The sequence below is a fragment of the Procambarus clarkii genome, chromosome 16 (genome assembly GCF_040958095.1).
Source record: "Procambarus clarkii isolate CNS0578487 chromosome 16, FALCON_Pclarkii_2.0, whole genome shotgun sequence".
NCBI lineage: Eukaryota > Metazoa > Arthropoda > Malacostraca > Decapoda > Cambaridae > Procambarus > Procambarus clarkii.
In genome coordinates, this window is record NC_091165.1 from 2,612,786 (window position 1) to 2,633,584 (window position 20,799).

At 40.4% G+C, this 20,799-nt stretch overlaps 1 protein-coding gene across 1 annotated transcript in view; it reads right to left on the reverse strand.

Annotated features, from left to right (window-relative positions):
* LOC123753494 (cytochrome P450 9e2) overlaps window positions 1–20,799 on the reverse strand; it is a 73,123-nt gene that overhangs the window by 40,813 nt on the left and 11,511 nt on the right. The window contains exons 2-3 of the mRNA XM_069325234.1: window positions 9,157–9,337; window positions 8,085–8,964 (exon numbers count right to left, since the gene is read on the reverse strand). Coding sequence (XP_069181335.1) covers window positions 8,085–8,964; window positions 9,157–9,336 — 1,060 coding nt within the window. The 5' untranslated portion in view covers window position 9,337. The remainder of the gene's footprint in view (window positions 1–8,084; window positions 8,965–9,156; window positions 9,338–20,799) is intronic.

The following is a 20,799-nucleotide window of genomic DNA, read 5'->3' on the forward strand; positions in this document are numbered from 1 at the left end:
ATATATATATATATATATATATATATATATATATATATATATATATATATATATATATATATATATATATAGATATTAGTATATTTTGGTAGCAGTCTTTCCTGTAGACATATATTATTAAATATGACCAAAAAAGTAAGATTAATAAATCTAACACGAATTTTCTCTATCTATCTTATGTTTCTTTTCACTGTTGATGGTAATTCAAAGATCAATTCTCCAAAATTCATTTTTATTTCTAGTCTGACGCGACACTTGAGCGCGTTTCGTAAACCTTATTACATTTTCAAAGACTTTAGTTTACAAACACACATCTGAAACTGAATAGAGCTTTACACATCTTCGAGGTTTATATCTACATTTGGGTGAGGTGGATGAGGTGAAAAACGAACTTTCAACAATGGGTATTCAATGGGTATTAAATTCCAACACAAGACAGAACACGAAACAATGGGTATTGAATGGGTATTAAATTCAAACACAAGACAGAACACGAAACAATGGGTATTGAATGGAAGTAATTGTAGAAAGCCTATTGGTCCATATTTCTTGATGCTTCTATATTGGAGCGGAGTCTTGAAGTGAGTAGAATATAGTTGTGCATTAATTGGCTGTTGATTGCTGGTGTTGACTTCTTGATGTGAAGTGCCTCGCAGACGTCAAGCCGCCTGCTATCGCTGTATCTATCGATGATTTCTGTGTTGTTTGCTAAGATTTCTCTAGTGATGGTTTGTTTGTGGGAAGAGATTATATGTTCCTTAATGGAGCCCTGTTGCTTATGCATCGTTAAACGCCTGGAAAGAGATGTTGTTGTCTTGCCTATATAGTTTTTTTTAGGCTTACAGTCCCCAAGAGGGCATTTGAAGGCATAGACGACGTTGGTCTCTTTTAAAGCGTTCTGCTTTGTGTCTGGAGAGTTTCTCATGAGTAGGCTGGTCGTTTTTCTGGTTTTATAGTAAATCGTCAGTGGTGGTACCCCCCCAATATAATATATATATATATATATATATATATATATATATATATATATTATTAAATATGACCGAAAAAGTAAGATTAATAATTCTGACACGAATTTTCTCAATCTTTCGTACATTTCTTTTCACTGTTGGTGGTAATTCAAAAATCAATTCTCCAAAATTCCTTTTTACTTCTAGTCTGATGCGACACTTAAGCGCGTTTCGTAAAACTTATTACATTTTCAAAGACTTTAGTTTACACATGCACAACTGAATAGAACTTACTGAATAGAACTCAGATTTGTTTATATCTACATTTGAGTGAGGTGGATGGGGTCAGGTGGTATTAATAGGGTATTAAATTCATCAACACAAGACAGAACACGAAACAATGGGTATTGAATGGAAGTGATTGTAGAAAGCCTATTGGTCCATATTTCTTGATGCTTCTATATTGGAGCGGAGTCTTGAGGTGGGTAGAATATAGTTGTGCATTAATTGGCTGTTGATTGCTGGTGTTGAATTGCTCAATTCTAAAGCAATGTCACACAAAATAATTAAAAAAATAATTAAGGAAATTCAATTTATCAATGAAATCGTAAACATTGAAATGAAATTGTAACATATTTAGTATAGCGTGTGTTGCTCTTATGTGCAACAGATGGCGCTGTTTTTTAAGAAAAAAAATATTTTTACCTGTGTGGCATATATACTTATACTTACAAAATGAAGGGCATGGTAAACAACACAGTTCAATTCCAATGCAAAGTCACACAAAATGATTAAATCAAAATGAAAATAAATCAAAATCTATGCAAATTTAATTTGTCAATGCCAGCAGAAATTTGAAATGGAATCATAACATATTTAATGTAGCGTGTGTTGCTATTGCATGCAATAGATGGACCTGTTGTAAAAAAATAATTTTTTATTTCTAAAAAATAGAAAAAAATATAAAAAAAAAAATGTTTTTATCTGTACAGATGTGGCATATATATATAGTAGGTATAGAAAAACACTCGCCGTTTCGAATGTAACATAGTGTCAAAATTTCAAAGTAATCAGTGAAGAACTTTTGGATATTAAAGCGTGTGTTGCTCTTACGTCCAACAGATGACGCTGTCTTTCAGAAAAAGCATAGTTTTTCTTGTCACAGGTGATGCATGTATATAGTAGGTATATAAAAACACGCGCCTATTCGAATGCAACGTTGTGTCAAAGTTTCAAAGTAATTGGTAAAGAAGTTTCGAAGAATTCCCTCACATGAAAAACAGTTTTTATAAAAAAAACATTTTTTTTCCCGTCACAGACGTGACATCTAAATAGTATGTATATAAAAATCCGCTCGGATGCGAATGGAACGTTGTGTGAAAAATTAATAGCAATCGAGGAAGAAGTTTCGGAGATTTGCGATTTTGAACAAACAAACATTTCCATTTTTATTTATATAGATATATACTGAACAGGGTACGTAACCTCTATCAGGTATATTCATGTAGATTTTGCATATTCAGTACTAATAATTTACCTTGGTTACAACTGTTCTAATACTAAATCCCAGGACCAAAACATGGCATACGTAAACTTATATTATTAAGCCTCTGCTATGGAAATACTTTAAGGCCAGAGAACGAACAATATTCGTTAAAAATATAAAAGTTCTGATATATTCCAGCAAAATCTCACGCTATTTGGCATTACAGTAGTTAAAAATTCACTCAAATCTATATAAATCTATATAAATAAAAATGTAAATGTTCGTTTGTTCAAAATCGTTAATCTCCGAAAGTTCTTCACCGATTGCTTTGAAATCTTCAAAACCACTTTACCGATTGCTTTTAATTTTTTACACAACGTTGCATTCGAATAGGCGCATATTTTTATATATCTACTATATACATATTTTTTTATTAAACAGTGCCATCTGTTGGACGTAAGAGCAACACATGTTGTAATCTTCGATAGTTCTTCACCGATTGCTTTGAAATTTTGACACAACGTTCCATTCGAATATATGCATGTTTTTATATACCTACTATATACATGTCACGTCTGTGACAGGTAAAAACCATGCTTTAAAAAAAAACAGCGACATCTGTTGCATGTAATGGCTAAACACGTCATACTTAACATGTTACGATTGCATTTCAATGTTTCCGATTGCATTAATTAAGGAAATTTTAATAGATTTCGATTTATTTTAATTTTGATTTAATTATTTTGTTTGATATTGCGTTAAAATTGAGCTGTGTTGTCTACCATACCGTTCATTACATGAGTATAGTTTACTTGATTATTTTTCAATTTTTTTTATTTCGTTTTTTAACTGTTTTTCCTATTTTTTAATTGATGGGAATATCAGATCATTTGAAGTTCCCAATTTTCTGATTGGAACATCAGATCATTTGGGAATACATCAGCCGAGGGAGTGGGGAATGGTGGGAAGGGTGAGGGGACAGGAGTGGGGGATGGTGGGAAGGACGAGTGGACAGGGAATCTCTTGAGGTTATCTTGAGATGATTTCGTGGCTTTTTAGTGCCCCCGCGGCCCGGTCCTCGACCAGGCCTCCACCCCCAGGAAGCAGCCCGTGACAGCTGACTAACACCCAGGTACCTATTTTACTGCTAGGTAACAGGGGCATAGGGTTAAAGAAACTCTGCCCATTGTTTCTCGCCGGCGCCTGGAATCGAACCCAGGACCACAGGATCACAAGCCTAGCTTGCTGTCCGCTCGGCCGACCGGCTCCCGGGGAGGGGGTAATGGGGAGGGGACGAAGAGACTGCACAGTTGGGGATGGTGGGGACGGAAGAACGGTGAATGGTGAGGAGGACAATGGGACAGGGGAGTAGGGGAAGGTAAGGAGGAAGAGGGAGAAAGGGGAGGGTGGAATGGTAGGTAGGACGAGGGGATGGGAGTAGGGGATGGTGAAGGAAGACGAGGGGACAGGGAAGGGGGTAATGCTGGGGAGGACGAGGGGACGGAGGGGTTGGGGATAATGGGGACGAAGGGACAGGGGAATGGAGAATGGTGAGAAGGACAGGGGGATAGGGGAGGGGGGGAAATGGTTGGGAGGATGAGGGGATGCTTCCACTACACAGAAGGGGCGTAACTGGCCCACCTCTCGCAGTGTTCAAGAGAGAACTGGATAAGCACCTCCAAAGGATACCTGATCAACCAGGCTGTGATTCATAGGTCAGGCTACGAGCAGCCGCGTCCAATAGCCTGGTTGACCAGTCCAGCAACCAGGAGGCCTGGTCGACGACCGAGCCGCGGGGAGGCTGAGCCCAGGAAGCACCTCAAGGTAACCTCAGTGTTTGGGAGAGGGGGAGATGGTGGGGAGGACAAGGAGACGGGGCAGTGAGGAATGGTGGGGAGGATGAGAAGACGGGGGACGGGCGGAATGGTGGGGAGGATGAGAAGACGGGGGACGGGCGGAATGCTGGGGAGGATTGGGAGACAGGGGAAGGTTACTGTGGCTCAGCAATGCGTGGCCGGGTACTGCCAGTATGTTAATAAATATATTTTCTACGAATATATTTACTCATATATCCGGGTGATGTGCCAACCCGCCCGTACAGTGGGAAGTGAGAGCACCTGGTCATAACGGTCGTTATGATTGCTTGATAATAATCGGATTTATGTCAGAAAAGTAGGAAAAATAGGCATTTATAATATTAAGTTTATGTATTGGCAACTAGTCTGTGTGTTTGGGAGGTGGTGAGTGTGGCCACATGGCTCGGTCAGTGAGCCAGCAAAATAATAATAATTATGTGAATATATATATATATATACAGTAAATATGTGATTTTTTTTCTTTAATTTCACAAGATACTGACCTAAAACTTTTACATTTTAGAGTACGAATGCCCAGCAAAATATATTAAAGCCTACATCAAAATCCATAAAATAGAACGATCCTATTAATTGTCAAAAACTTCACCTTCAGTGTTCTTGGTGAACATGATTTTCAACTTTGAAAAATCCTTCTAAGTTTAGTATCTGATCGATTACCCTATTTTGTAATTATTATATATATATAGTTCTTTGTTCTAAAAATCCTAAGTTTTTTCCATAAATGCAAAAACATTGAGCTATAAATTATTTGCTTCTAATTTTGACACGTTTGAAAGGACACATGCAAATTATTTTTACACCAATCTATACTCGCAAACTAAATTCTATAATATAGCAAATGAAAATCATATGCTAGTCTCAGACCATAAGGACAAATAATACAATTGGTGATATTTTTAACTTTTAAATGATAATTTTAAAATTAAAAAAATCGATTTTTGTTTTGATTACTACATAAATGTAATAGAAATACTTATTTATAATCAAATAGTATTCTCAGTATATTCTATGCATATTCCATGGAATATAAATACGTGATTTATTATATATTATTTATTATTATATTATGTATCATGAATTAGTGAATGACCTGATTTCTGCTCTGTCCCTATGAAAACACTGATAATAATGATAGAGATTAAATTGTCTTCCACACTTCCATGGAAATAAATATTTCATTCACTTGGGCTCTCTGAAACTCGAACAGCAGACCCCACGCATGAGAGGCCGAAGCTCTATCGACGTGACAACCCATCCTCGACTTAAGTCCATTACATTCAGCAGTCGACCCCACTGACGCATTCATAAATTTTTACATGCTGTACATTAAAAACGGGATTTTCCTCAAATATAAATTAATATTATGATATATTGGCACAGTGTGCATATACATAGGCATAGGTTAGGTTAGGTTAGGTATTTAGGTTCTGTTGGCGATTATTTGCATTTGTAGTACATAGGTGAAGCATTTACAGCGTTGTGGTTCGAACAAAATTCGGCAATGAAGCACTTGTTCCGGAAGTGTTTATTAGTAAACATGAAGTATTGAGGAACATAATGTTTACTACATAAATGTAAAAGAAATACTTATATATAATCCAATATTATTATCAGCATATTCAATTCATATTCCTTGGAATATAAATACGTGATTTAATGTTTTGGTGACATTGTTAAAGTAAAGTTATTACCTGTTGTTGTGAATGTCTTGGTGACAGTGCTATTTTGTATTTCTTTACGTGTGTAAAATTGTTGTACTGGAGAAGGGATTTGATACTGTAAGTGGCGAGTACAGTAAGTGCCAAGAGTGTTCACGAAGTGTTCAGTTAGTTCACGTTTGTTCATGACCTTTCCAGTGGATCGAGACTGTTGTGTCTGTTACACCTGTGAGAGTAGTAGGTACAGATTCCTGCTGCCAGGAGGTGTTTTAACAGTTGTTGAGGTGACACTCTTGAGTAACGTAACTAATGTGGGTCACTGTGTATTAGTATATGAGTTATTGAATAAATTAATTTTTTTGTTACACGTGCCTTTGATGTCTTTCCTCATTTTAAAGTACGGCCCCCATTACTGATTCAAATTTCTATTTGTCATTGTCATTAATTTGAGTTGGCTCGGGATCTAGCCCAGAGCCTGAAGCACTGAATACAAAATTCAGTGTGAGGACCCATCCGCTGCCTGTTAGATTTGCTTGCAAGCAAGTGGCAGATCGAATGATCTGTATGTGGAAGGTCTGGTAATGCTTATGGAATAGAATACTGCCCTGGTCTTCATCTCCACCTGAAATACCTAGATTTAGGCATCTTGCTCACACTTTCAGAGTGTATTCATTTGTTTGTCAAAGGCAAACATTCGAATCCACATACCAATAACCAGTAATTTCACATCTGTCACTCAGCGGGTTGCTAGAGTCTGTGAAGATGGGGGGGGGGGTTATAATCTCACATCTGGCGCCCAACGTGGGGCTAGACTTGTTGGGAACCTTTTACGCTCACATGCAAGACATTTTTATAAACATCAGATAAAGATAAGTTAAGCAGCATCCACTTGATATCGTTAAAACGGCAGGTCTGAATACAAAAAAAAGATCTAGGAGTCATGAACAGTTTAGCGCCACAACCCAATAATCAATGCAGAAATATTCAGAAAAGGTAGAAAAGATTCAGGGATTTAGTTCCAGAAGAGTTAGCATCGACACCACTCATGATATGAGAAAATCTGTAGGAGCAGTGAGGAGGGTTCGAACTTATGCGGTGGATATTCCCACATATACACACTTCTAGCGTGAGAAAATCCGGACAGTCACTTTAGTGTGACTTTCAATACGCTCTGTGAATTAAAAGAGGAGCGTCAGAGGTAGAACAAGTCCTAGATGACAGAGCAAGAGTGTATGGGGGGAGGGGATTGCGTGAAAATCCCTTACTAGCTTCAGTAGAAGCCTTAGGAAATCCTTGTGTTCAATAGAATTCCAGGTTGTAATCCTTAACCATCTCATGGTCTAGTTGCTAGATGCGTGTGCGTGGGAATACCCACCGCATCAGTTCAAACCCTCATCACTGCTCCTACGGATTTTCTTTTTGGCACAGTCACGTTAGTGTGATTACTCTCTGTGTATTATGATATTCTTCAGCTATATCATGCTCTTGTAAGACTATCTAGATTATGCAGCTAAATATTTGTCAGAATACTAAAGAACGAATACTGATTCACTTGAACGAGTTCAGAAACAAAGGAGAAAGAAATTTGAAATCTTTCACTTGAAGATAAATGAAGTAATCTTTATATTCATTCTCTACAAAAGTGTAGAGTTAGTGGTGACATGATACAAGTATACAAACGGATAAATGAGTATAACCAAAGAAATATTTATATGGTTGTAAATATATCAGCGCAATATTGAACACGAAACATTGAATATAAATTCAATAAGTTTAGATTAAAGAAAGACCTGGGAACGTACTGGTGTGGAAATAACCTAGAATAAGAATAAGAATAACCTAGGAAAACACTGTTTTAGAAACAGGGTTTGTGGTTTGTAGAACAATATACCGGATAACAAAGTAGAAGTGGAATCATTTAATGTATAGATTAGGTTTATATGTGAATGAGTTTGGGTTGAGATGAATAGATAGCGCTTCTTATGGGTCAAAAGTCCTTCTGCAGTTTCTTTAACTGAAACATTTTTTGATGTTCCTAAAAACAAATTTTTTGTCATTATCAGATACCTGTGGGAGTTTGTGCAGTAAGAGTCAATAATGCAATTGCACCGACCTTTTTTAGATGAAGCTGCGGTGGAGTGGTTCTTGGCTGTTGTCGAGCCGTTGGTAACACTTGAATCATTATCTGTTGCATTCAAACAATATGTAGTTGACGAGTGATCATTGATGGGTGCTGACTCATGGATTGTGGTCCGATTGCTGGCTGCAGTTAAATTTTGGGATCTGGTGGTTGACTGGTTGAGGTCGGTGGATGATTTGTGGGCAGTAGGTGTGGAATGATCTTGTCCAGCTCTTACGTCTAGAAGGAGATCAAGGAAGTCCCCTCGTCTCTGGCCAGCCTTCCTGTCTTTAATAGTTTCCTCAGCCACACCTGTGAAGAATTTCACGGCGGGAGGGTCTATCTTTAATCCCAGAGCGCTATAGAACTTTGGAGAAAGGTTCAAAAGGGTAAATTTCAAAACCCTTATAAATGAAAATGAAAAGAATTGGTCTGCAACTCTAGCAAACTCTGCATCCTCATTCACGAGAGAATTACATTCAATACCAAAAGCACAGGCAGCTATAACGTCCATAGTGAAGCGTCCAAAATTATGTTTCATATCAACATTGGGTTTCTTAACAGCTTCTTTAAGAGACACCGAGACGAGAGCATCAGCCTTGTCACAGATGATGGGGAACATCCCCCGCATCTTGCCTGACGTGAATGTAGGAGACATAACTGACCGCAGGGACTTCCAATCATCTCCAGCTTGGTTACCAAGCATATCGTTCACAATACTTCCTTTTTCCGACAGAAAAGGCCTTCGGTTAACGAAGTGATCAAAGTCCTTAACGAGGTTGTTTTTGAGAAGGTCAGGATCTGTAACCATCAGAACTGGACGATGAAACTCGTATAATCCGCAGACTCTAGCACTGCGATACCTGTAGTAAACCTGTAAACATACACTTCATGTTATAAGGTGAGAATTGTTTAACCTTGCTAGGACCACCCCCAAAGTTTTTCTTCTTGCTATATACATAGTAGATTATCAATTCAATATCAGTAAAATGTAAACAAAACATAACTAGATCTAGCATAAAATAATTGACAATATCTAATAACAGGGTTAACATTGGGAACTAACCTCGTCGAAAAATATCCATCGAGGCACTGACCAAGATAACTGCCAGTGCATGTGGCCGAGGAAGGGAAGATAGGGAGGCGTGGGGATTCCTCGGGACGACCAGTAGTTGTGGCACCACCTGGAGTACGCCCACCCAGCCAACACCACACTCGCCACAAACAACCACACCTCTACAATCATCCTGAAGAAAAGATTTTTTTATGTGAGGAACAACGTGTTGTGCATATAAATATCATGAAAAATGTTCTTGTTGGTCACTCAGATTTACGGGGTCACTTGTCACTGGTAAATGTGTTAGACAACACTAATTACAATTAGTTCATGGCATCTGATGCTATGTATAAGGTCTTACTTACACTAAATAAAGCTTGATAAACTGATAAAGACGACTAAATGATTGTTATCATGTGAGCATTTAAAATTTCACCTAGACATGAGATCCGAGCGAACCCTGCAGAAAACTTTAATGTACGATTATGAAAATTAGAGAGACCAAACATATTTTCAGAAGATACAAAATTGCTTGAAGGCAATATAGATTGGCATTATAACTGGACGAAAGATTGACAGTTGTAGACTAATGTTGAAATATGGTTATATCCATGCGTTTGAAAATAGAACTTTCCTCATATCACCTGAACAAAGTTCAAACTGAGAGATCGGAATTTGAGAAGACGTAAATTTTGTCCTTCTGAATTATCTAACAAATTTTAGGCTTCGTTTAAATTATGATGATTAGCCTTGATGGCTATACTATAGAATGAACTATAGTATACTGAACGTCGAATTGTTGTACTTCTGAACGTCAACAAAGAAAGATGACCAAGTTAGTAACATGAACTAGGAATCTCCTATAAAGAGAGATTAAGGAAGCCATTATATCATAATGAAAGGTAGAGTGAAAGGGGTAATATGATTGAAGTATGCAAATAGGTGAAAGGGAATAAAATGGGGAATATTAATAAGATTCTACAGATACAAACAAGAAATTAGAACACCAAAAATGGATACAAACTATATTAGCTGAAATTAAAAATTTACATGGGTAAAAATTTGCTTTGGAAAAAGAGCATTTATTTGTTGAATAAATTACTGGGTAAAACACAAACTGGAACTGCAGATTACTTCACGGAAAGGGCGGACATATATGAATGACACACAGAAATCTCAATAGCGTGATGTATCAAATGAACAAATCCACAAGGGCCGTGATGAGGATTCGAACCTACGTCCGAGAGCATCCCAGACGCTGCCTTAATCGACTGAGCATTGACATGGTATAAGAATTGCAACCAGAAATTCTACTGAATTTACTTGGATCCTGCAGCCTTTCCGAGACACAAACCAGGATTTTACACAATTCCCCCATGCACTCGAGCTATGTCAATAGGCCGTTCTACCTCTTCGCCCTTACTTCATTACACACAGAAATTATAATAGTGGATTTGTTCATATATGAATGAGTTTCGTCAAGTATAATAAAGAGATGGTTTGTATGGACCTAAATTTCTTCTGCAGTTTCCTTTAATTTTTTGTTATAATATTACTATTCAATCATGTGTGTAAATTGCTTAGTAATTGGAAAAGTAATATTTGTCTCTGTGTGTGGGGGAAATATCATGATTATATGAATGAGAAGAATTACATAGGACTTGGAAATTAAGTAAAATCAATTCAAATCAATTCAAATCAAACGTTTATTCCGGTAAAAGTACATACATACAAGATGTGTGATATTGGATCTCCAGTGACTATAATAGGGAGGATATTGGGTTTTTGTGAATCGGATTCGTTTATTGTACCGAGACTAGAAGTAGCGCTTGGGCAAATAGAGTAAAGGAAAGCTTTTTGGTCGGGTTTTGCCAATGCAAAAGTTCAAGAGAGTGTTCTCCTTTTGATGAGTTCATGTTTTCCAGAAATTGTTTTATCAAATTATTAGAGTTCTTCGCGATTTCTTGAAGAGTTGGTGTTCCTCCTGTGTGTGGGTGTGCGTACGTGTGTTAAGGAGATATTGCAAGGTATTGAGGATGCAACTGGTACTATAGTGAAGTCAAGAGAAGACCTGTTTGATCGAATTTAGTGTTAGGCTACACGTCGCTCTTGGCCGGCGATATGGTTCCGTGATGTTGATTCTGTGAAGTCTAATTGCTATCCATCGCAAAACGTGTAGTGTTGGTGGCTTTGATACGATGTCGAGTAGAGTTGTTTGTAGGGTGTTGAAGGGTCGAGTGGTACACAGGGTGGATGAGCTGCTCACTGTGTTTGATTGGAGTACAGTGTGGCCAGGCCTCTATATTCGGTATTTGCAGTCTACTTTGTGTAAATTTATGTTTCGATATTTACCTCAGTCTCTCCCGACGAATTCTTGCCTTCATTTTTGTGGACTGAAGATTTGGATGCATGGAAACATTATGGAGAAGTGAAATCACAGATGCATGTATTGGATTTTTTCATCATTCTGTGATGTTTGTCGATTGGTTAAGGATACGTATTGTTGACGTTTCTGGTGTTGATATTCGACTGAATATTTGAAATTTTATTGTTTTCCTTCCTTGGTTTAGACTGTAAAACACGGAATACGTTAATTTTAATTTTGTCACATTTTTTAATGCATAATGACTTAAGAGGTCGACTTAAGAGAAATACCACTGCGGAGGCTGTTAGGATTCTTGGAAGGGAGTCTATTATACCTTGTGGTGGATTAGGAGTGTTTTTTTTTTCCAAGGGAACTGAGTACTGGCATTCGGTGTAGTTTACCGAGTGGTGGTGAGTGTGTGTGTTCCTATTTGCTTTGTTGGTTAATTTGCCACTGGTTACAATACTGGTTTTAGTGATGAGTTTCGGTACTATATTAGGTAAATATCAGGAGAAAGTGCTATGGCAATACGACTATACTATAATAATGATTATGTGTTTAATAATGTTTCCAGTTTAATGTTGTTCACTGCTTGGGAGCGTGAAGTGCTCTCCGTTATTAATCTGAGACATCGTAGTTGCCGTGTGTTGACTATTGACCTTTAAATTGTGTCACTCAATAAAATGTGTAATTGTTAGAAGTTTTATGTGTAGTTAAGTGTACGATATGTTCTTTATGTTTGTAACTATTGTCTTTGTGTCCTCACTTGTGCTAATCTCATTACTGTTCAAGAGATATTGTGTCTCCTCTGATTATTGTATATCACATAATTTTGTAATTTGTTATTGTTTATTATTGTACTAGTCAATTGTTGTACTAATGCTGTATTATGTTTACTCTGTATATGAAAAACAGGTGGATGGTGTTAAATTTGTGTAATTAACCCGAATCGTTAATTTATTTATGTATTTTAGCACTGTACTTTTTTTAGGGGTTTCTTTGAGCACGGGAATGTTTTATTAAATTAACACATAAGCATTTTCTTTTAATATTATTGTATGACAGAGATCGTATATAAATTGTAAATTTAATATTCGTGCTCAATGGATGGTAATAAATAAAACTAGAAGAGAAATTGGTGGCGCATGTTGGGGATGTTATGGAAGTTGTTAATTTCGCTTTTGCTTATGATACTGGTCTCCATGATGTCTTTTTTATACTATACTACAGTAAAAATTTGACTGATTTATATTGTTTCCAGATTAATATTATTTTCCTTAGGTGTATGAATGTGCTATCAGCAACAATTGGTGGACTCCTGATTCCTCCTGCCTGTTGTTTGTCTCCACTGCTAGTATAACTTTGGGGTCAGTATGGGGTAGTTCTCGCCCACATACATAGACCCGCTGCTATGATCTGAGTCGGCTGGTTTGAGATTTTTGTGCAAGGTGGATATTGCTACCTTGAGTGCTACAGTCTTCGAGGTTTGGGAGTAAATAGTGAGAATCTTGTTGGTTTTCAAGTACTTCAAGAGGACCGTGCTGTGATGAAGTTTTCATGTGTTATGATCTTCCGGGAGTTTATGGTGTGTTAGGAGGGAAAGGTGACACAACTGAAGAATGGCTGTGACACAGTCTGTGTGGTTGACATGAGTAAGACTGTTTCGCATGTAGAAGTGAAGAATACTCCTTTATAAATGTCGTATGATCTCATCCTTCATGTCTTGGATTGGTTTAGTAAAGTGTAAAGTATTTGTCAGAACCAGTATTCGTTTGGTAGGACGATGGGTCTACTAAGTGGCACCCAGACCGTCAAAATGCTCATTAAACAGGACGTCCCTCTGTGATGCTTGTGGGGTATATAGTGCATTTCTTCCAAACAGGGCAGCCCAGAACGTGTTATAAATGTAGGTGTCCTGGTATTTGGCCGCTGGACGTTGACCTGGCTGACTGTTGACCTGGCTGACTGTTGACCTGGCTGACCAGGTGAATATCTTGCATGACACGGACTTCCCTCCATTGCGGGTGAGGTGTCGCAGTTCCCGTTGGTGCTGGCTTCAATTCAGGGACTGACTGAATGGCAACAGCTGCGGTAGGTGTGGTACTCGGTGCAAGATGCGAGGGCGACTGTGTGTGTGACAATGCAGCAAGTGGTGGTGGATGTAGATTTCCGGGCTCTGGTGGGTGGGACGGTAGGTGGTTGCCCTTCGCAAGCCTTCGTGGGGAAGCTAGGGTCAGAGTCGTGCACGCGAGGGTGTGTGTCGGTTCCAGAACAAACCCGCCCAGATAACTAGGCCTCAGGGAGTGAAAAAGCGTCAGAGGGTGAAGTATGACGCTGAGAGTTCTGATGATGTCATATAGGACGCAACCGACGAGGTGGCTACAAATTAACCTGGTGTTGAATCGGCTCCATCTGTGGATGGGGGTGGCGAAGATGGAGCTGTGGTCTTAGCTGTGTCATGTCATCCTCCCACTGAGGTGGTTGTAGGGGAGGAGTCTGGTGATGCCCCGGTTGCAATTGCTCGGGAGTATGATGGTGAGAGTCTTCCCGAATGTTATGCATATCCACGCATCACTGGTGGATGGGGAAACTAGTACTGTCGGCCCTGGGTCGTTAAAGGTAACGCTCCAGAAGAATTCGAGGCCACATTTCGGAGGAAGGTTTCTTAAGGAGTCGGAGTTGTTTTTAGGAGTGTGCCGTAGGAATCATTTCATGCGTAGATGTCCTCTGTTGTCTTCATTTCCATATTCATTTGAATTTTGTTGCTTGTTTATGATTTATATGTAATTTACCTGTTATGCTCTTGTACTGTGCAATTGGATTGTTCCTTTTCTGAATTGAGTAATTTAAATTGTGACTTACTTTATTTATGACTGACATTGTTTATTTATTTGTTTTAATCCCCCAAGGATCGCTCTGTGTTCTAACTTTTGTATTTTTGTTTTATTGATACTGTTAGTGTTATTATTGTTCTTTAGGTTCCATCTTACTGATTGTTTTCTCTGCTCTACTTCACTTCCATTTTTATTGATCAGACGTGGTGAGATATTGAGGACCTCTCTATCAATGACAATTTCCCAATCTTCGTATCCATCCTTTCTCTTTCCAGCAGTGGTGGTTTGATTAAATGCACTGAAATCTTTTCACAGGGCATGCTGTTCTTTCCTACAAATCTGATCTTCTTCTTCCATCTCTTTCAAGACAACTTATTCAACGCTTTCTTCCAGTCTGTCCCTCTCTATGCCTCCAGTGGCATGTGGAAGTGTGTTCCGTGATGGAATTCGGATTGTACTCGGGCTTTATAATGCAAGCGTGCAGCTTTGGAAACGCACTGATGTCAATAATGCAGGAAACGCCCAAAGAACGAATTCTGTTATGAAAGGCGAGTATGTTGGTCCATGTGGGCATCCACAAACCTGAACGGGAGAGTTAGAAGTCCTACATCTTTATCCATGACTGTTGACACCCAACTTTCTCATGCCTATATGAAAACCATAAGTTTATAGGTAATTTTTTCTAGATATTGCGGCAGTCCTTCATTGTAGTTTCATTGTTACATATCCAGTGTTAGTGGCGAATGAACTGGGTTAACACTCTCAAGACATTAGCTCCGGTATTAATTGTCCTAGTACTTTCCTTAATTTTAATACCTTTATTGAACTTCAAACATTGATCTTTCATGCTGGACTTCAACTCCCTTGTTATGAACTCACACTTTTCGAAACTCAAAGCACCTTGTTGGTCGCTCAGCTCTATGGCTGGGGTTCAGACTATTTGCACTATGAGATTCTTCAAAATATTACTTTGTGTGCCCCTTTAGTATATTCTGTTTATCTCTAACTGAATTTGTGAAATGACACAGGTCCCCAATAACTACTGTCACCCACTATTTTGATACTGCTACTATCAACCAGAAGTGTGTTATTGCTACTGTCACTCACTAGTGAGTTACCGCTACTGTCACCCACTAATGTGCTACTGCTACTGTCCCCCACTAGTGTGTTACTGCTACTCTCACCCACTAGTGTGTTATTGCTATTCTCACCCACTGGTTTGTTACTGATACTGTCCTCCACTATTGTGTAACTGCTGCTATCAACCTCAAGTGTATTACTACTACTGTTACCCGTTAGTGTGTTACTGCTCCTATCATATGCTAGTGTGTTACTGTTACTGCCTCCTGCTAGTATATTACTGTTACTCTCAACAACTAGTGTGTCACTGCAACTGTCACCCGCTAGCGTGTTAATGCTACTGTCACACGCTAGTGTGTTACTGATACCAGCTGGTGTCTTACTGCAACTATGACCCAATAGTAAGTTACTAATACTGTAAAGTGACATAGTGTTCCTGCTACTGTCACAAGCAATAGTGTTACTGCTACTGTCACCCGCTAGTGTGTTACTGTTAATGTCACATACTTGTATGTTATTGCTACGGTCACCCGCTAGTGTGTTACGGATACTGTCCCCCACTAGTGTGTTACTGCTACTGTCACATGCTAGTGTGTTACTGCTACTGTCACATGCTAGTGTGTTACTGCTACTGTCACATGCTAGTATGTTACTGATACTGTCACATGCTAGTGTGTTACTGCTACTGTCACATGCTAGTGTGTTACTGCTACTGTCACATGCTAGTATGTTACTGATACTGTCACATGCTAGTGTGTTACTGCTACTGTCACATGCTAGTGTGTTACTGCTACTGTCACCCACTAATGGGTTACTTTTACGGTCACCCGCTAGTGTGATACTGCTCGTGTGCTCGTGTGTTACTGCTACTGGCACCCACTAGAGAAATACTGCTTCTTTTTCCCACTCGTGTAATACTGCTACTTTCATCCACAAGTATATTACTACTACTGCCAACCGCTAGTGTGTTACTGATAATCTCACCTACTAGTATGTTACTGCTACTATCACATGGTAGTGTTTTACTGCTACTGTCACCAGATAGTGACTTACTCCTACAGTCACCCTGTAGTATTATACTGTACTGTCACTCTCTAGTGTGTTACTGATACTGTCACCTGCTAGAGAGTTACTGCTCCTGTCACCCGCTAGTATATTACAGCTACTGTCACTTGCTAGTGTGTTATTATTACTCAAATCCAACAGTGTATGTTACTGCAACAATTAACCGCAAGTGTGTTACTGCTACTGTCACCCACTAGCGTGTAACTGCTATTGTCACCCAATAATATGTTACTGCTGCGGTCACCCGCAAGTGTTTTACTCCTATTGTCACCCGCTAGTGCGTTACTGCTACTGTCAACCGCTAGTGCGTTACTGCTACTGTCAACCGCTAGTGCGTTAGTGCTACTGTCACCAGCTAGTGTGCTACTGCTATAGTCGCCCTGTAGTATTACACTGCTACTGTCACTCGCTAGTGTTATTGATACTGTCACCTGCTAGAGAGATACTGCTACTGTCACCCGCTTGTGTGTTACTGGTACTGTCACATGCTACAGTGTTTTACTGCTACTGCCTCCCGCTAGTGTAATACTGCTACTGTCACTCGCAAGTATGTTACTACTACTGTCAAATGCAAAAAGTTACTGCTACTGTCACCTGCTAGTGTTTTACTGCTACTGTAAAGAGCTCTGGCTCTTTGGTCCCGACTCTCAATTGTCAATTAACTGGTGTACAGGGTCCTGAGCCTACTGGCTCTATCATATCTACACATGAAACTATGCATGGAGTCAGCCTCCTCCACATCACTTCCTAATGCATTCCATTTGTTTACTACTCTGATGTTGAAAACTTCTATCTAATGTCTCTATGGCTCATTTGGGCACTCAGTTTCCACCTGTGTCCCCTAGTGTGTGTGCTCATGGTGTTAAATAGTCTGGCTTTATCTACCCTATCAATTTCACTGAGTATCTTGTATGTGGTGATCATGTCCCCCCCTAAATCTTCTGTCTCCCAGGTTTAATTCCTGGGACGTGAGGTTTTAAGGACGTGAGGTTTAATTCCCGTAGTCTCTCCTCGTTGCTCATACCTCTCAGTTCGGGTACTTGTCTGGTGGCAAACCTTTGAAACTTTTCTGGCTTAGTCTTATGATTGACTAGATATGGACTCCATGCTGGAGCCGCATACTCCAGGATTGGTACGACATATGTGGTATACAAAGTTCTGAATTATTGCTTACACAAGTTTCTAAAGGCTGTTCTTATGTTGGCCAACCGGGCAGTCTACCCATCCTTTTCTTTCTTGCTTAATCTTTGTCACTAGATTGTAGAATTCTATTAAGCCAGTTAGGCAAGATTTACTCTCCCAGATCCCTTGTTGATGGGTTGTCACGAAGTCCCTTTCTCCAGATGTGTTACTGGTTTTTTTCTCACGATCTTCTCCATCACCTTGCATGGTATACAAGTGAAGGACACTGGCCTGTAGTTAAGTGCCTCTTTTCTGTCACCCTTTTTGTACATTGGGACCACATTAGCCATCTTCTATATTTCGGGTAAGTCGCCCGTCTCCAGTGACCTTCTATACACTATGGAGAGTGGGAAGTAAATTGCTTCTGTGCTCTCTTTAAATACCCATGGTGAGATTCCGTCTGGGCCAGCAGTCTTTCTCACGTCCAGATCCAACAGATGCCTCTTGACCTCATCTCTTATAATTTCGAACCCTTCCAAGACCGCCTGGTTCACTGCCACCTCTCCTATTGCAGGGACCTAACCTAGTTTTATTGTGAAGATCTCCTGGAACCTCTTGTTGAGTTCTTTACACACCTCTCTGTAATTCTCTGTGTACCTGTCCTCACCCGTTCTAAGTTTCATCACCTGTCCCTTCACTGTTGTTTTCCTCCTGATGTGACTGTGGAGTATCTACGGTTCGGTCTAGGTTTTATTAGCTATATCGTTTTCATACTTTTTCTCAGCTTCTCTTCTCACGCTAATATACTCATTCTTGGTTCTCTGGTATCTTTCTCTGCTCTCAGGTGTTCTGTTGTTACGGCCCTCTCGGGTCGCAACTGGGTTCTTGCTCTGATGTTGTTAGAGGAAGGGTATCCGGCCAAGCCAGTAGTGGCTTTCAAGGGATGAGATCCGTAACGCAAGTAACTTAAAGGGGAAGGGAAATAAAGTCAAGAACTTAATACTATAATTATTACCATCACCAATAAATAATATATAAAAAGATTACACAGGGGGGAGGGGTATTAACACTGCACAGGGGAATTATTTACACTGTCGTCTTCTCCTGAAGACTCTGGATCCTCTCGGTGCCAAGTTCTCGGTGCTCTCTTGGTCTCTCGACGAATCCTTCAACAAGCCGAGTCTACCCCGTACACAGGCCAGCCAAAACACAGTTCCACTGGGGCACCGCCGTGGAGGCCATCAACCACAAGTCCAGCAAACTGCTGGCAGGTTCCGGATCAGCAACGCTGGTCAGACCACTCCACGAGCGGTACTAGGGTAGCGCCCTAGTCAGGAGCCTCGTGTGATACCACAGGTCACTCTCCTGTCCACAATACCCCCAGTGGTCAATCGTCTCCAACAGTTGGTCCCGGGTACGACGATCCTTCAACTGCCACTTCACTGGCAGGGCAACACCACAGTGTTCCTCCGGGAGGCGACTCACAGCTGCTGCAGCAAAGCACTTGGTATGGGGACGGCTGCCTTGGGTAGACTGACTCAACTTCCCTTACAGCAGTCCCAGGTCGACTCTGTAAGCAGACACGTCATCAATAACAGGGACACACTAAAGCACCTCACTTACAGGCTCAGACCCAAACGCCCACCTATCCACTCCATAGATGGCATTGTCGTCTGCGCACCACCTCACCAGAGGTCAGCAGCGGCTGTGTTGTGGGCTGAACAGGACTGGAAACTGGCCCTCGTGGCCAGTACACCTTGTCCTCACCAGGTGTCTTCGTCCATTTAGAGGGGGTTTCGGGAGCTGACCCACAGATGGCGCGGTTGTCACTGCTCCGTGCTCGGACGCTGGATCCGGGTCCGTAACATCTGTTATTTCGAAAGTTCCTCCACGCTCTCTTGTTCAGTTCCTTTGCTTCTATACATGCCCTATTAAACCACGGATTCTTGTTTTGCTTCTCAGTTTTTTTCTTTCGGCCTGGGATGAACCTGTTTACTGCCTCCCGACACTTTTTGGTGACATAGTCCATCATGTCTTTTATGGACTTAGTTCTGAGTTCTGTTCTCCTCATAATTTCCCTTTCGGTACGCCACCCCTTTGTTTCCTGTTTCTTTTTTAGGGGTAGATAAATCCTATATCTACCAGATACTCAAAGATAAATACACTGTGATCACTCATTCCCAAGGACGCTTTCAACTTAACTTTCCCTATATCCGACTCATTTAGGGTAAATATCAGAACAAGAATAGCTGGTTCATCCTCTCCTCTCCTTTTTGTCGGTACCTTGATGTGTTGGCTTTGAAAGTTTCTTATTGCTACGTCAGGCAGCTTAGTTCTCCATGTGTCTGGTCCTTCATGTGGGTTTCTGTTCTTCCAATCTCTCTTCCCGTGGTTGAAGTCTTCCATGATTAGTAGTTTGGATCTGTTCCAGCTAGCGACAGAAGCTGCTCTCTCTATTATATTAATGGTGGCCATATTGTTTCTATCATATTTCTGTCTGAGTCTGTGAGGGAATGAAGATTCCCTCAGCTAGTTTTCCTAGTTTCTAGATTAGGCTAGTCGCTCTAGGTACTCTAGAAACTGAAGCTTTCAAACTTACATATACTTGTGGGGTGTTGAATGAAAGCTTATGTTAAGGACTGTCGTTTGGGATTGGCTAGAGGTCTGTGTTTGCTCTGTAGAGAGAATTACAGAAATTTTCCTGTTCTGTGAAATAGGATGAGAGGTGAGAGTGAAGTGGTATGTGAGGTACTTGACTCTCAAACCGTTAGAGGTGGGGGGAAAGTGGGGCGAACGTTGCCCCCCCCCACTATGTGCGACATTGTGCCACTGTCTTTAGGCCTCCCCCTCCTTGTGACGTCACGGGACGCCTGAGGGTGAGTGAGGCCTGTGATTGGGTTAGGCACCTCTGCTCCGAGCTGATTTTGGTGCGAACAACTGTTATTGGAAGCGGCACCATGGTGGTGTGCCGGCTTCCTGCTGATTGGTCAAGACAAAGTAGGGGGGGAGATATGGGCATTTTGAGTTTCCCTAGCCCGCGAAATCGTTAGTTTGAGCTGGGTAGCAGGTGGAGGAGGACGTAGCTGGGTGGAGGTGGGAGTCTCCCACCTCCACCCCCGTTAATCGCTGTCGTTACCTTGTTATTTCAGCGGGGATGGCACTCCTGCCATCCCGGGTTGTGTCTAG